Source organism: Hordeum vulgare, chromosome 2H, assembly GCF_904849725.1.
Source record: "Hordeum vulgare subsp. vulgare chromosome 2H, MorexV3_pseudomolecules_assembly, whole genome shotgun sequence".
Lineage (NCBI taxonomy): Eukaryota > Viridiplantae > Streptophyta > Magnoliopsida > Poales > Poaceae > Hordeum > Hordeum vulgare.
Window position 1 is genome coordinate 89,150,529 of NC_058519.1, and position 16,828 is coordinate 89,167,356.

The window sequence follows — 16,828 nt, forward strand, 5'->3', positions numbered from 1 at the left end:
CCAACGAAACACGATATGAAGCCCTACGTGAAAGATTCATCACCACACACACAATTGGCGCAAATCTGGTGTTTCCAGGTTGCCAAGACATATATTAACCCAACATGAATGAAATGGAGCAAGGTAGAACACCCCAACAACAATTAAACACAAACTTTGAACAAAATGTCAAAACTACGCAATCTGTCAATTTCTGCATCTTAGCTGTTTGAGAGCAACATGCAACATAGCTACAGGTCTTCAAACATGACAAATAATATATGTGGATGTTGCCAACCAAGAACACTACCATCTCCAGCAAGAATCACAGCAAAAGGAATTAAACTCTAGAAGATACAAGGCCACAAACTTTCCCAAAACCATCAGTTCTCAGGGACTTAGTGAAAATTTCTGCACCTGAGTTTCTGTTTCTGTTCTGAAGCCTTTTGACAGCAATCAAAACACAAGCTACTGGACTCCAAATGACTTGAAAATTGACAGGAAGCTGCACAAACATACCAGGTTCAAAGCACTAGCACTGAACTAAGTCCAGTTCTCAATATTCTGACCTGCACAACCTTATCTACAGGGGAAGAAAATGTTTTCAGCATTCCAGACTTAGTGAAATTTTCAGAGTTCAAAATTCTGGAATTTTTCCAGCCACATGCCCACTTTGTCTAGGCATAGTTTGCACACACAAGTTCCCAAGAGGTGTTTGACACCACTATGGTATTGAGCACAAACCCCTACAACTAACACACCAAGATCCATGCCTTTGGGCTCCATCTATACCATGGAAACAAAGCCCAAACTTTCAACAAAATGAAAAATGCAAATCCAAAAGGTATACTTTTAAGATGACAATGCATAGGAGGGTTTCATGTGCACAATGACAAAGTGACATGGGGTTTTGAACCCCATGTTTGTGTCATGCACATCAACAACTCCAACACACACAATTCCTCTCAAGCACTAGCATCAAGCTCACACACAAGAAATCTTTGTATAACAAAAGAGTATACACACCCCCCACACATGGGCATGTGATGGTGCACGCTCTCCCAAGCACCACTAGTATCTTCCTAGTAATCATGTCATCATCAATATGCAAACCACCACAACAAACCCCACCCTCACATGCTAACACAATAGCTATCTAGTGCTACTCCTCACCTCAAGACATGTGATGAGGGGGAGGCACCCTCACCCCACTATATCAAAGCAAGCTAATAAAACTACAATATCCCTTAGACCACACCAAGGTTCACAAGCTAGGGCTTTGCAAGAATAGCTAGGGCAACTAGTCACCTCCAAACACTACACCCATATCTAACAAGGCATCTAGCATCATGTCCTAATCAAGGTTGGCTCCTCATCACCAAGGTACAACCACTATAAGCATCACCGGCTAGCAAAACTACTTAACACCCCTAGCATGTAAAACATTCTCACAACTAAATCTATACCACTATTCTAGCGGGAACAGGAGCAATCGCCACTGCGCAGGAGTTTTTTATAAAGTTAAAAAAAACAACAGGGAACAAAAATGATAAGACACAAGTGTAGGAGTTGGGAAAACAGGAAATAAGTAGGCAGGAAAAAGAAAAGAATGCAAAAAAATAATAAAAAAAAGAAACAGGGCTGCTGGGATTCGAACCCAGTCCCCTGGTGTCCAGCACCACACACCCACGCCACGGCGCTACGGTGCTACTTGTTGACAGGAGAAGGGAGATATGCAAGGTAAGCTGCCTGCACTGCCACTGACCCGAAATAATCAGGAAAACAAACAAAAAAGGCGCCGAGGGGGGGACTCGAACCCTGGATCTCCCATCAGGCGCACGCATATGACAGAGAGGTACTACCATCAGGCTACGAACTGGAGTCTGGCTAAGACTAGCAAGTAAAGAAGAACTACACACGCCTCACGAGAAGCATCCCGCCGGCGGCCGGAGCCGAGGACGCTGGCGGCGCCACTCCCGGCCACCACCGGCAGGGGAAACCGTCGGCGGGGCCCGCGGGACTCCCGGGGGATCCATTTTTGCCCTAAGCACGGGAGAAGGAGCACCCTTGGCTGCCTTGAACTGCAGCGGCGTTCCTGCTACGCTGCAGTTCGCCTGGGAGCACGGGACAGAGAGCTTGACGGGCAGCCCTGCCTGCGTCGCTACGCTGCACGGCCGGCGCGGAGCTCGTGCATTCGGCGCTGAGGGACGCGAGGAGAAGACCCGCACCTGCTGGGTGCCCACCTACGCGGGGAGGAAACCCTGTGCAAACTGCAAGCTCTTCTCTGATGATATACGCCTACCGAGACCTAGGTGACACGACCCCAGCTGCCGGCGGCGAGGAGAGTTCCTCTGATCATGGCGCTGCTGCAGAGAGGGGGAGGAAGCCCTCCTCTGCACGGTACCTCCATAACAACCCTACCCCACCCTGCACCACTCGCGACTACTGCACCCCCACACACTGCTATCGGACAGAGAAATGCACACACGCTGGAACGAGCCGGACCGCGGAGGCGGAAGGAAGGAGGACGAGGACGCGGCCTCACCTTGAGGAGAAGAGGGGCGTCGAACGGGGAGGAGGAGCGTCGGAGAGGAAGAAGACGGCCAGACGAAGTCGTCCCGCCGAAGACCGAAGAAGGAGACGGACGCGGATCGCCCGGTTCGTCCCGTTGACGAGGACGAGCTCGACGGGGGGGCCGCTCCTCGGGGTCCTAGCGCCGGGAATGGGACGCGGGGACTCACCCCGAGCCCCCGGACATGGCGCCCAGTGCCGGAGACGACGGATCGGCGGCTTGACGGGGGAGGCGCTGCACCCTCTCTCTCTGCTCACTCTCAGGACTTACCAGGGAAGAACGAGGGCACTAGGGAAACTGGCGGCGCTGGGGAGGAAAGGAGAGGGAACCCTAGGGCGGAGGAGGAGGGCTCGGGCTCCTTTTAACGCCTCGGGAGGCGAGCTCGAGCCGCTGGATCGAGAAGAGGGCGATCGGGAGGTTGAGCGCGCGTCGTACAGGAGGTGACGTCGGGAGGAAGAAGGAGCGCTCGCCAGTGGGCTCTAACGCCAGGGGTGGAGTCTAACTGGGCCAGCACGGGAGAAGGCTTACCGGGCCAGGGAAGGAATCAGATGCACAGGAAGTTTAACCAAATAGTCAACAGAGAAAAGAATGCTTTCAGGGAAGAAAAAAAATATTACCCAAGAAAAATACAGGGATAAAATTAAAAGGAAAAACCTGCTAGGCACAAGAAATAATAGCCCAATAGGGAAAAATAGGAATGCAATATTTGGAGATGTTCGAAATAAATGCAAAACAGTAATTAACCTACTGTTTTGTATTTATTTGCACCACCAAAATCAAAGAATCAAATCAGAAAAATTGCACCCCTTCATAAGCAATTTTTATCTACCCACTAGACATTTTAGAAACATCTGTGAGAAAAAGGAATTTTGACAAGAATAAAATAGGAGGGGAAAAGGAGTTTGAAAGCAAGAGCTTAAAAGACTAGCACTCCTCTTGCATCACACACCATTATCACATGCTCACAAGGTAGTGCAAAACCACCACTTAAACTTAGCAAGATCACATGCACTCACAACACCACAACACTACTCCTATCAAACTCAAATGCAACATGACCATGGCATGCAATCATAAGTATGGCAAGGAATGATATGTAATTCATGCATGCAAGGGAAGTAAGCACTAGGGAACACACATGAATTCATGGCACAAAATGATATCACCAAGATCTCTGACAAGGTGGCCCCACATGGAAGGTTACAAGAAAGGAAAGTCTACACTTGGGGCATTACAATAGGGCAAGGCAACGCAACAGCAAAATGCAACACCGGCGGTAGCAACTAACACAAGCTACGGCAAGCGGCATCAACAATTTACAGCGGCGACTAGCAGCTTGCAGCAATAGCGACATCCGGCAACAGCAAGCAACGGGCAACAACAACTACAGCAAGCTAGCAAGCAGCACAAGCATCTAGCCTAGAAAGCAAAACGGCAAGCAAGCACACAAGCAGCTACAGCAGCACTACGCAACAGCATCAGCAAGCAGCGGCATGGGTAGCAAGTAAGCACAAACAACTGGCAGCAGGAACAGCAACCTGCAGGCAGGCAAAAGCAAGAGCAGCCATACACCGGCAAGGCAAGCACAGCAACAGCGGCAGCCTAGCAACTACATGCACCTGCAGGCAACAACCACGGCAGCAAGAGCAACAACAAGAGCTTCGGCACAGCAACAACACAACAAGGCAGGCAGCATCTCGATAGCAAGCATGAGCTAGCAAGCAGGCCAGCAAGCAAATCGGCAGGGGAACGGGCGGCCAGCACCGGCGAGCTCGGCGGGCCGGCGCACCGCGGGCAGCAGCAGCTCGGCTCCATGGGGAGGTCGGGCACGCGGCAGGCGAGCAGCGCGGCAGCACGCAGCGAGGAGGAGGAGGTCGGGGCAAGGGCGAACAGCAGCGAGGGCCTGGCAGCGGCGGACCTGGCAGGACGGCGGCCGGCGGGGGCTTGCTGCAGGCGAGGCCGAGGCCATGGCGGCGGCGCGGCTGAGGAGGTTGGGGCGGCGCGCGGGGACACAGCACGGCGGGGCGGGCGGGGAGCAGGGAGGCGGAGACCACGAGCACGGCGGGGCACCGGCGCGGGAACAGCGAGGCTGGGCGGCCTACAGGCGGCGGCGGGGCATGAGCAAGCCGGCGGGGCGCACGAGGACGAGGGGCGAGGGGACTCCGGCGATGAGGGGGATCTCCGGCGGCGGGGAAGAGGGCACATGCGGCTCGGGACCTAGAGGGAGAAGGGGATCGGGGCCATGGGAATCGGGAGAAGGAGGCGCACGGGAGGACGAGGGGTTCGGCTGGAGCGCGCTAGGGCAGGAGAGGGGAGGCCTGGGGCCTTGGCCGGCTGGGCCTTGGGCCTGGGTTCCTCCTCTCTACCTCTATTTTCTGTTTTTTTTTAAACAGAACCTACCGCAAAACGAAAAAGGTTTAAAGAAAAAGGAAATAAAATAAAAGCTTTTGGGCTCCTTGAAAAATAAACTCCAACTATAAGAAATAGATTGGGCTTTTTAAACGAATAAAAATAAAACCTTTTGAAGAATTAGAATAAACCCTTTTTAGAAATGGAAGAGACTCAAACTTTAAAATAAAACAAAAGGAAAAAAATAAAGGTTACCCAAGGGTTGCCCCCACATATAATAAAAGGATTTTTCTTTAAAAGAAGACGGGCTTTTTTGAAGGGGTTAAAACTGAAATCTTTAGCAAAACCATAAAAATGAAATAAGAGGGGAGAGAAGGTTTACGTCCTCGGTGCAACAGGGTTTGAAGCGGCTCTGTTGCACCCACTCTCGTCACGCCAACGAACAACGCCACACTCATAAGCACTCACAAGCAACAATACGAAGCAACAAGCAACACCGACAAAACACAGTTGACATGATGCCATGCATGATGCGATGATGCAAACTAAATGACGATGCAACAAATAAAACTAATCACATGACGGAAACGGAAATAAAGGGGGAATCTTCTGGGACGTCGGTCTCGGGCTGTCACACCGATGCTCCTCCCCGTCAAGTAGGAGCACCTGGAAATGGCCGCCGCCGACGAGTCCACCCTCAAATGGGCACGGGACGACTACGTCCAGGAGAAGATGGAGCGTCAGCGTTGCGCCCTTGAGAAGATCGCCGCTCGACGTCGCGGCCGCGAGAAGGACGGCGTCGTCATCCTCGACGATAGTGACGAGGAGACGCCCGGACCGTCCAACCCCGTCCGCCACGACGACGAATGGCAAGGGTGCAGCAAGGAGGACGGCGGAGTGCATGACGATGACAACGACTGCACCAACTTCTACAAGTTTCTTGGCATTTAGAAGGCGACGGGCGGCGACGGCGTTGTAGTGTTTAAATTTTCGTTTTAAATTATGTTTTTAGTTCAGTTTGTACAAATATCAATGAGAACACTGAAATTCCTCGTTTTTGGTCGAATTTAGACCGAGTTAGATTAAAAAAAGACGTTAGGAGGCGACCTGGGGATGACTGGAACGAGAACCCCTCCGCCGACGCGCCCCAGGCGGCGCATGGGGGGGGGGGGGGGATGTTTGGAGATGTTCATATACTCGAGGTCTTGTTTGCTTTGTTTGTTCTATTTTTCTTAATTATTCTTAGATTTCTTTTAGATGTTATAACACGGACTTTAGATGTTTGGTGCACCGGCAACACAAAAAACTCCCCGTGCACAAGATATTCTCTCTTGAACACTCGTCGCAGATCTTCACTACCTGTGTTGCTGAAACTAAAATGATGAAAGATGTCATCTTGCAGTGTGCTTGGTTCCGAACAATCGCCTGTACTTGTTCTGCAATTCTTAAACTCGTATACATCATCCAGTGATGTGCTGTTTCATTGACAAAACTCCCTCCTCTGCACTTTCTGCAGATGATGAGTTGGTCTTTTTCTGAGTGTTATATATCTGTTTCTACTATCTGGTGAAGCACAAATAATATGAGTCGTCGCCTTTTTCCCTTGGTGATGTACGCTTGCATCTGCGCAAGTTCAGTTGGCCCCCCGATTGGCACTTCCTGTTTACACATTTAACTGCAAGCACACTGCTTGAGCAGGGAACAGAGCACCGCATGAAAATCAATCTGCACACCACTAATCAACTTTATTCCGACGAAGGCACCATGCAAATATAGTACAACTACTTGGTGCTAACAAGAATTCATAGTTCAGGCAACAGTAAGCTAAACTGAACAACTAGCAGAATAAGTTCTCTCCACAAAGTAGTCACTAAATCGCAGCGCAATGTCCATACACATCACAATAATTCATGGAACAAACCATGCGGCAAATCTTCAGAGGTAGTAGTAAGAAAGCAGAGGCATAGCGGCTAGGGCGAGGGTTGCCGCCGAGACCGGGGATCTGGTCGCTGCTGATTTCGACGGGCTTGGGCTGACGGTCGTTGGTGTTGATCCAGAAGTTGGTGAAGGTGCTGCAACATACATTTCGATTTCAGTCTAGTGAGATGAACTGAAGTAAGTTTAGGAGGATAGAAAGCAAAAAACCAACAATTTTTCAATCGAGGTAAACGGGTGGTTTTTCTCTATCAAACCGGATAATTTATCATCAGCTTTCAGATCACACCAATGAACAATTCTTGATGGTGAACTTAATACAAACTGATGTGTGCAAACAAATCACATCTTTTAGTATCTGATAGTACATTCTATCACTAATTGAACTGAAAGCCACAATTGACGCTTTCAAACATTTAGTGGTTGCCATCCATCATAATGGTTTGTCAATTCCGTTGTGTACGTGACATCGTAATGGTTTAGTGTAACATCTGTCTGCCATGCATCATGTAAAATTAGGATGCCATTGAAAAGCATCTCCACTATGACAGCAATACTTTATTAGGAATAGAATAGAGTACAATGTCTTCATCTATAGTACAAATTAATATTTTGAAGGTCTGTTATGTGCCAATTTCATTCTTTATGAATCTCAAAAGAACACCATTCTTTTTTGTGAGGTTCTTTCTAAGCGGAGACTCTCAACAACACGTAAATGTTCTGTTTTTTCACATGCAGACCGCTGAAAGATAGTCCTACTGTACTCCAGATGCCAGAGGTGTCCAGAAAGATTCTCTACAATCCAAGAAAGCATTGATGTTTATGCCATGGACACATTCATATGTTTCCCCCTTGATCTCAAGAGTGGAAAATGGAGGTAGAGATAAATCGACTCTAGGTCTCAGTAGATTTTTAACCGTCCATATAGGAGCATGTTTTGATGAGATCTAATCAAAGTAACTTTTTTCTGCACGGATCTACAGGAACAAAGAGAGGGATTCAAAATTTACGAACTGCAAAGGAGGACAGAGCGGGGAATTACCTTCAGTAGGGGCGCCATTGGGGGCTCCGCCGGGCAATTTAACTGCAGGGCCGCAAAAAAACAAAGTCAGATCAACACCACATGCGCGCGCGCGCCCCTCCACGAACAGTCGGTTGACTAGGTCACGAATCGACACGAGGAAAAGAAAAGAAAACCGGAACAAGATGGAGATGGGGAAGATGGCTCACGGCTGCAGTTGCTGAGGGCGGCCGGGTTGCCGCCGCAGGCGGCGGGGAGGCCCTTGGCGCGGGTGAGGTTGAGGGGAATGCCGTAGTCCTTGCCGAAGGCGTCGCAGAGGCATGCGACGCTGGCGGGGCTGGCGAGCGCGGCCTTGACGCCGGCGCAGCACTCCTTGGGCGGCTTGCCCGGCGCGGCCCCCGGCGAGATGTAGGGGAGGCAGGCGGTGAGGCCCGTGAGCGAGGAGCTGCAGTCCGCCGACGGCCCCGCCGCCGGCGCCTGCGACGCCGCGCCGGACGCCAGTGCCAGGACGGCCAGGACCGCCGCGACGGCGTAGTAGGTGGAGCGCGCCATGGTGGGTGGTGGGTGCTCGAGTGCGGGAGGGAGGGGGGGAGGGGGGAGTCCGGGGGCGGTCTGGTGGTGGACTGGTGGGCTGTGGGCGGCTGGCTTTAAAGGTGGCGGGGGCGGCGTCTCGGCGCGGGCAGTGAGGGAGGGCGGTGAGATTGTGTTGTAGGGTTTCATCTTCCATGGTGGTGGTGGCTATCGTTATCTACCGGACCGGCGTGCCGTGCGCACCGGAAGGCGGTTATGCTGGGTGGTTGGCGCGGGAGTCAAAGTCTCGAGCGTGCGACTGGCACGTTGGCAAACCGCCTTTTCTGCGTCCTAGGAAACGGTCTTTTTTTTAGAGACATAATGAAGGGTAGTGATTTTTTTTATTTTTTTGGTGTGGGCAGGGTAAATGAACGACCATGAGAATGATACAGTGCCATTTTTTTCCCAGCATTTTGGGCCCCATTTATGGAATCATTTCACAGCTATTTTTCGAAAAAAGGCAGTCTGTCGAAAAAAAGTGACGGAGGGCACACACACACATGATGACCATCCGTGCAGGCAGGCTCCGACTCGAGACACCCTGCCTCCAGAACAATAAACTTGAAAAGAACAGATACGACAAGGTCTTCCAATTAATTGTATGTGCTCTTACTTTTGTTTTTTTCTTTCGGAACGAAGGTGTAAGAGCCTGACTTTAAATTAACAAAGTCATCAACCGATCAGAAAAATATGAGCATCCACTTATAAAGGAAAAAAAGAAAAAAGAAACGACTGATACAAGGCACTTAAGCGAGACAACTCGTAGGCAGCAGCAGAAGCAAGCCAGAGCATCACCACGCTGCAGCCAACACCCTACAGGACGGTCTACATAGATAAAACTAAACTATGGACTATGAAGAAATGCATAACCATACAGGCTTCGTGATCACAGCCATTTCGAGGACAGAAATGGACCAGACCACCATTTGTTACCGTCGGTGCAACAGGACCCTCCCCTTTCATCCTCGCTCGAAGGATGCCGCACCGGCAATCGGCAGCTCGATTCACCCTATAATCTAAATAGATGGCATCCAAGCTGATCTGGAAGAAGTAACTAGAGTAGACCCGCAAGCCCGGGACACACTACTCACAAGCCCCGTCGTCGTCTGCGGTGAAGACACACCGGAAGGCGGGAGCTGTGGTCGACAGTCACAAAAGCAAGGGGGCACAGCTATGAGCAGGTCAAAGGCCACAGCTAGAATTGCCAAAGCACAAGGCTCCTACCAAAAGGTATACTGTAGCCGCCGTAGAGAGGAACCCGATCCCCTCTCACTCCAGCGACCACAACAAGGATCCTCTGAGCCTGCAGCCTATGAAGAGATAATGAAGAACACAATCCAAGTTGTCCCCCGCCACCATCACATCCACGACCAAACTCTTTCGTTGCCCCTGCGATCCCCGGACGGTGCCTCTAAGAAGGAACAAGACACAGACGTGTCGTCACCACCCGAAGCAGGGGATCTAAGTTTTCACCTAGCAGTGGATGAAAGGAGGGGGAGAGGATCCACACCAGTACCTCCAATGAGAGGAACGTCGCCCAAGGCGCCGCCTTTGGTGTGGCCGTCGTGCCGGCCAAGAGTTTCCCTCGGATCCAACCCCGCCCAACAAGATCCGCGCAGCTAGCGACCTGGAGCAGCGGCCTAAGCCACTAGAACCCATATCCGGCGATGGAAGGAGCAGATCGGGGCGGAGGAGGTGGGCTTCAACGACAGTGGAAGACCTGCAGGGAGGGGTGAACACCAACGATTGAGGATTGTCGATGCCTCATCACCCGCATGACCGAGGGTGTCGCATCACTAGCACTAGCATAGGTGGCCCGTCGCTAGGGCCACCTTGCACATGCCGCCCCGGATGCCGAGGTCCTCCACGCGTCGTGGAGCCGCCAAATCCCCGCCGCCACCTTCATCGGTGTGGAGCGCGGGCATCGGAGCACACCTCAGGCGGCGGCGAAAGGGGAGGGGATGGGGAGAGGGGCGCGGCGACGACGGCTAGGGTTACCCCCCGGTCGTCTCAGAGGAGACGACGCAGGGGGATGAGTGGGGAGCCCGATATAACGTGTATTATGGGACTTTTTCCCCTCGAAAAATGCACTCAGTTCCTATAAATTCTACTACCATTTGGTTTCTCGATATGCAGCAATTGCTTTTGAAAGACGAGCTCCATGAAGACCTTTAAATCAAACTTCATAAATATTCATATTTTTATATTAAAAAATGAAAAAATTAATAGATGAACGTATAATGTACATATGTGTACATTTTCAGGACTAAATGCGTTAAAATGAATGCTATCAAAAAATAGACAAATCTAAAGTTTTTTAACCATACTATTCATTCTTCTAAATCATGATTTTGTCTTTATATACAGGCCGCATTCTAAAGCATATCAGCGTGAAAGTTTACACACATGACTCACATTCTTCTTTAGTTTTACAAAAAAGAATCAGTTTTTTTTTTAAACCAAATTTTTGAATTTTGAATTTTCTATCTACTTCCCCACAAGTGACTTTAACCGCCGATGACAGCTCATGTTTTTTTCTCTTTTATCTGTGTAGCAGCGCATGCTGACATTCCGCGGTCCATGTGAGGGCATTTCTATTTCTCACTGAACACTTTGCGACAGCGATGCACAGCTGTGGTGTGGCCAGACGAAATTCCGTGATGCGCCTTTGCACTTGCAAATATGGAATTCAAGATGGAGGTGTGCATGTGATCTTCCAGCTGGTTTACATCCTCACATGCTCTCGAGTACCTGGGCCATGGAATTATTGTGCAATCCACACTACATTCTGGGACTGCATCCTTATCTCGTACAGTATTCGGCGATCTTGCGTGAGAGCGCACATAAGAGCATCTCCGTTCCCGTAGAGTATTATCTATAAAAAAAAGTATATGGACCTTTCTAAAACAAATTTATTGATCTGTTAAATCTATATCGTAAGGCCAACTCCAGCGTGAGACCCCATCCGGACGTCCGTTTTACCCGAATTCTGTCAGTTTAGGACGGGCGATGGGGTCGTGTCCGGGTCTGTCCTGGGATACGGTGGCCGTGCGCCCAACGCACGGCCACATCCTGTCCGCCACGGTCAATATGTCTATATATTCATATTTATAAATGTTTTAAACAAGTTTGTATGTCTAAATATCAATTGTCTCTAATAAAAATAGTTTTACATCTCAATCGAAATTGTCTTGAGTAAAATAGTTTTACAACCAAATTGAAATTGTCTTGAATAAAGATAATTAACCAACATCTATTGGTTTTCAATATGATCCCACATGTGCTCAACCGAGTCATTTTGAAGCTGCAAATGAGTGTGCCAATCACGGATTTCACGATGAAATTGGGTAAACTGCTCAAACGTGGCCGGTTCTTGGTGCAGGGGCTCAACATTGTTACCTTGAAAATCAAATCCTTGATCGAAAATGGAGTCATCATGCTCGTCCTCGACGATCATGTTGTGCATGATGACACAAGCAATCATCACCTCTCAAAGCTTCCCTTCAGCCCATGTCAATGAAGGGTTTCGAACGATACCCCATCGGGATTGAAGCACACCAAAAGCACGCTCCACATCCTTTCTAGCACTCTCTTGCATTTGGGAAAATCTCTTTCTCTTCTCTCCTTGGGGGTTTGAGATTGTCTTCACAAAAGTTGATCATCGAGGATATATACTATCGGCCAGATAGTATCCCTTGTTGTAATGGTGGCCATTGATCTCAAAGTTGACACGTGGGGAGTAGCCTTCTGCAAGCATAGCGAACACTAAAGAATGTTGCAGCACGTTGATATCATTGTGAGAACCAGCCATGCCGAAGAAAGAGTGCCATATCCAAAGACCGTGCGAAGCCACCGCTTCTAATATGTCAGTGCACGCTTTCACACGCCCCTTGCACTGGCCCTGCCAAGCAAATGGACAGTTCTTCCACTCCCAGTGCATACAATCTATGCTGCCAAGCATGCCTGTAAAGCCTCAAAGAATGGGTTATGCTGAACCACTCCCTCACGGATGCAATTGAACACATGCCTTGACATACGAAAACGGCGACGGAATTTCTTTGGTTTGAAGAGTGTGGTACACTCAAAATAATCAGCATAGAGCAAGTTGTGGCCTCTTTCGCGCGCGTGGTCCAGGTTGGGCGCACGGCCAGGCACTGACCCCTGCACCGAGGCCGCTGCCTTTGAATGTGGTCATGAACGATCAATGCAACCACCACAAGTTCTTCGTCATCCGAGGACGAATCATCCGATGAACAAATGAAGTGGTTGAAGAAAGAATCATCTCCACTGTCCATACCTTTGTGGGCAAAGTGTCAAACACCTTGCGGTCGTGATGGCGAAGAGGCCGCGAATCACCTCGAGGCAGCGGTGCGGATGGCGGTCGGCTGCATGTCGCTCTGTAGCACCCCCGACGGAAGTTGGCGTTGCCGATGGGCGTCGTCGGCGGTCGGATAATAGTGGCAACGCCGGCGGCGGGGTTGGGTGGGGAGGGGCCGGTTGAGGCTTGCGGGGATGAATCGGCAGAGTCCCCGGTAGGCGGGCGAGGGGAGGACAAGGACGTGTGTCCTGCCCGTCCGCGTGCTGTCCGTTTCTCCCCCAAAGCCGCGCAAGTTTGGGCTAGGGATGGATCGAAAACACACGAAAAACGGACATTTGTTCATTTGGGGTCGGGCGTTGGGCCGCGCTATTCATCTGTTTTACCCCAAACGGACGCACCCGGACCGGATGGGGTCGCGTGCCAGAGTTGCCCTAAACGCTTTTTTCCTTCTCACGCTTCTTATTTTCCGGGACGCACTCGTGAAAAAAATCGAACTCGGGCTGACCAGAATACCGCCCCTCTAGGCTACCACTTGACATGGCCCGCTGCCCGCTTTGACAGCGCTTTGGCCCGCCACGTGCTGCAACGATGCTTCGGTCGGCCACCGGCAAGCCCCTTGGCCTGCTTGCTGTTCGTGTGCGGCGTCGCGAGGCCCTATGCTCTGATGTTGACCGGCTTTATAGGATCCTCCAAAAATGCGTGAAATTCTATATATATGATGGATGGGAGCTCAAATATAGGGGAGCCTGCAATTTTTTTATGAAATATGCTATTTTACAAGATCTATTCTCGGCTATTTTCCAGCTTGTACCATAAATATTAAGGTGTGACCATTTTTACGGGGTCTGCTAGAGATGCTCTAAGAGCATCTACAGTTGGACCCTTCATACGTGCCTCAGACGTCCGGATAGGTTGTTTGATCATTGATCGGTCATGGAACATCGATACAGTGGGCGCTTCAAATGGGCCTCAAATGGCCGGACTGACCGGCACCCCTCATATCCAACCCAAATATGGAGTGGATATGAGAACGGTCGGGCACACCGGTTCCCGCCCACCACGTCGACCTGACGATGGGGTCCCACACAGACTCGCCCAGAAACCCGGGGTATGACGGATGAGTCATCCGTCGTCGTGGTGTGAACATCGTGTGGAGCCGCTCTGGCTCACCGCCCGAGGCCAAATCCGATTGGCATCCCCCGGCCCTAGCACATCCACCTCCTCCCTCTGTGCTCCGCCACCCGAGCCCGTCCGCCTTCTCTCCCCCGCTCTCCCACGCTCTCTGACGTCAACATGGTCCAACATAACATCACCACATATGCGATGCTCATGCCGGAGCGTTGAATGCAAATCGAGGTGGAGATCCAGGCTAGGCGTGTCCCCCGCATTGCTGCGGGTCTGCCTCCAGACATTCGGGTGCCAAAGAAGGAGGAGGAGCAGTAGTCGGAGAAGGAGGAGGAGTAGCTGTCGGAGCCGATGGAGGTGACGGATCCGAAGAAAGGCAGGGCGGAGCAGCCTGCTACAGGGTTCAACATGGCGAATGTTAGGGCATATTTCGTCCTAAGTGATTTTGGTGATTGATGACAGTACCTCTATGGACTAATCGTATGCATTGAGCATTTCGGATAATACATGGCAAGGCACAAGACGATTCGTCGCCCCTCGGTGGTTTTAAAGCACGGTGGATTCTATGATTCTATTTGGTGGTTTTGAGTCGTAGGAAAGCCGTACTATTAAGAGGGGGTCCGCGTCTGAAAGGTTTGGGTAGAATCAACACACACACGCACACTTTTCTTGCCACCATCTTTTCCTTGTAGTAATGGAGCTCCCACATGTTCTCTCCCTGTCTCTGCAAAAAGGTTCAACGGTAGTACCGCTTCGGGATGGTAGTACTTCTCTCTCTGAGCAGTTGTACTTCATCGGACATTTTGCGAATACTTTTCCAGCGGTGGTAGGCCCGGTAGTAGTGTTTTTACTACCGTGGCTATGTTTCTACCAAGTGGTAGTACCGCTCCAGGCCTAGCGGTAGTACCGTTGGGGCTAGCGGTAGTATTGCTCCCTACCAAGCGGTAGTACCATGCTGCGGGTGCTGTAAGTGGGGGTAACAGTTGGATCTGTTCCCTCACTATATAAAGGGTTCTTCCACTCCAAGAACCCTACCGTTAATCTTCCAAGACTCCATTGTTGCTCCTAAGCTCATTCATGCCCGATCTCTCTCCCTAGCCAATCGAACTTGTTGATTTCCTAGGGATTGGTTGAGAAAGCCAAGATCTACACTTCCACCAAGAGATATTTGATTCCCCCCACTAATCCCTTGCAGATCTTGTTACTCTTGGGTGTTTGAGCACCCTAGACGGTTGAGATCACCTCGGAGCCATATCCATTGTGCTGAAGCTCAGTGGTCTTGTTGGGAGCCTCCAAGCATTGTGGGAGATAGCCCCAACCTTTTTTGTAAAGGTCCGATCGCCGCCTTCAAGGGCACCAATTGTGGAATCACGACACATCGCATTGTGTGAGGGCGTGAGGAGAATACGGTGGCCCTAGTATCTTATTGGGGAGCATTGTGCCTCCACACCGCTCCAACGGAGACGTACTTCCTGTCAAAGGAAAGGAACTTCGGTAACACATCCTCGTCTTCATCGGTTCCACTTGCGGTTATCTCTTACCTTTACTTTATGTATATTATTGTTGTTGTGTATTTCTTGCTTGCACTAGTTATCATGGTAGTTACCATCATATAGGTTGCTCACCTAGTAGTTAATTTATAGAACCTTTGTGTTGCTTTCTCTAACTTGTTAAGAAGTGCTAAAAATTGGTAGTTGCCTATTCACCCCACCCCCCTCTAGTCAACCATATCGATCCTTTCAATTGGTATCAGAGCCACGTCTATTTATTAAGGGTTTCACCACCCGAAGAGTATGGTTAACGATGAAGAGGGAGTCAGTGGACCACCCGAGGCCATGGCCTTGAATTCGATCACAAGGGACGACTAGAATGAGGCTATGGCCTCCCTCAGGTCGTCCTTGACGAACGAAGTCAAGTCCATGTTTAAAGTGTTGCTTGAGGGGTTGAAAAATTCTCCCGAACCAACATTGGTGGAACCTACCAACACGGAATCGGAGGCCAATTCCACCAAGGAAGCGACTAAAGGTATGCAACCTTCTTCCCCTCTCAACAAGAATGGGACAGGAACCTTTGCCTCGGTTCCACCTCCCTCGGTCTATGATGGACCGATTCCTACACCGCATATTAGTAATCTTGGTCCTTTGATGACGAGTTGATGTATATACTTCTCGCCCCTCGTTGGACCCCAAGTGGAAGGTGGAGATGTACTCAGTAGAAAATTTCCCTTACACGGAGACTGTAAGGTTTATCGAACCAGGAGGACTCCTAGGCTCAACAAGTAGGTGTCTTCCCCCCTGGCGCTAGCAGAAGACGTGGACCTGCACACACAACAAATAACTTTGCCTCCAACGAGTATAGAGAGGTTGTCAATCTCTCCGGCCTTGTAGTTTGCAAAGGACCAAAACACAAGCGGGAAGGTAAGAGTGATTGCAATGGAAAAGTAAACGAAAGCGGCAAATGATGGGGGGTGTAAACAATGATGGTGATATGGACCGGAGTCACATGATGTTCACTAGTGATGTCTCTCTCCCAAAAGATGATAAACAACTATGTTAGGGTAAACAAATCACAGTTGGGCAATTGACATAATTATGATCGCGCCGCAATGCGAATTATGCTCCTTGATTGTTAGAGGTTCAATAGTAATGGGCAGTACACCAAGACAAGTAGACCGTTTATTCATCAGGATCTACTTACTAATCATCCACCTTGAGATACCTATCCAGAACATCTCTCGGCTATTAAGTTGCGAGCCCCACCCAAAGTGTAAACTAAAAGCAACGGACAACTGGATTAACGAACTATGTGTAAGGTAAACAATCCTTGCAGCCGTGGTCACAAGCACCGTTGTTTTCTCCCTGGTGAAAACAAGCACATCCCCTAGTCTCATGTTTCCGTCACTCAAGCTAGACATCGAGGGGCCCGAACCCACAATCATGCATAACGCTCCCTCTTGGAG

At 50.1% G+C, this 16,828-nt stretch overlaps 1 protein-coding gene across 2 annotated transcripts; it reads right to left on the reverse strand.

Moving 5' to 3' along the window:
- Nucleotides 1–6,626: 6,626 nt before the first annotated feature.
- Nucleotides 6,627–8,468, reverse strand: LOC123429676 (non-specific lipid transfer protein-like 1). Of its 2 annotated transcripts, XM_045113687.1 has the most exons (4): nt 8,066–8,468; nt 7,878–7,919; nt 6,801–6,972; nt 6,627–6,732 (listed from the first exon to the last, which is right to left on the reverse strand). In XM_045113687.1, exons 1-3 carry the CDS (start codon nt 8,406–8,408, stop codon nt 6,836–6,838), a joined length of 522 nt encoding a protein of 173 aa, XP_044969622.1. In that variant the 5' UTR covers nt 8,409–8,468; the 3' UTR covers nt 6,627–6,732; nt 6,801–6,835. The 2 variants fall into 2 exon arrangements, with proteins under 2 accessions (XP_044969622.1, XP_044969621.1); XM_045113686.1 differs by having other exon boundaries at nt 6,627–6,972.
- Nucleotides 8,469–16,828: the final 8,360 nt, after the last annotated feature.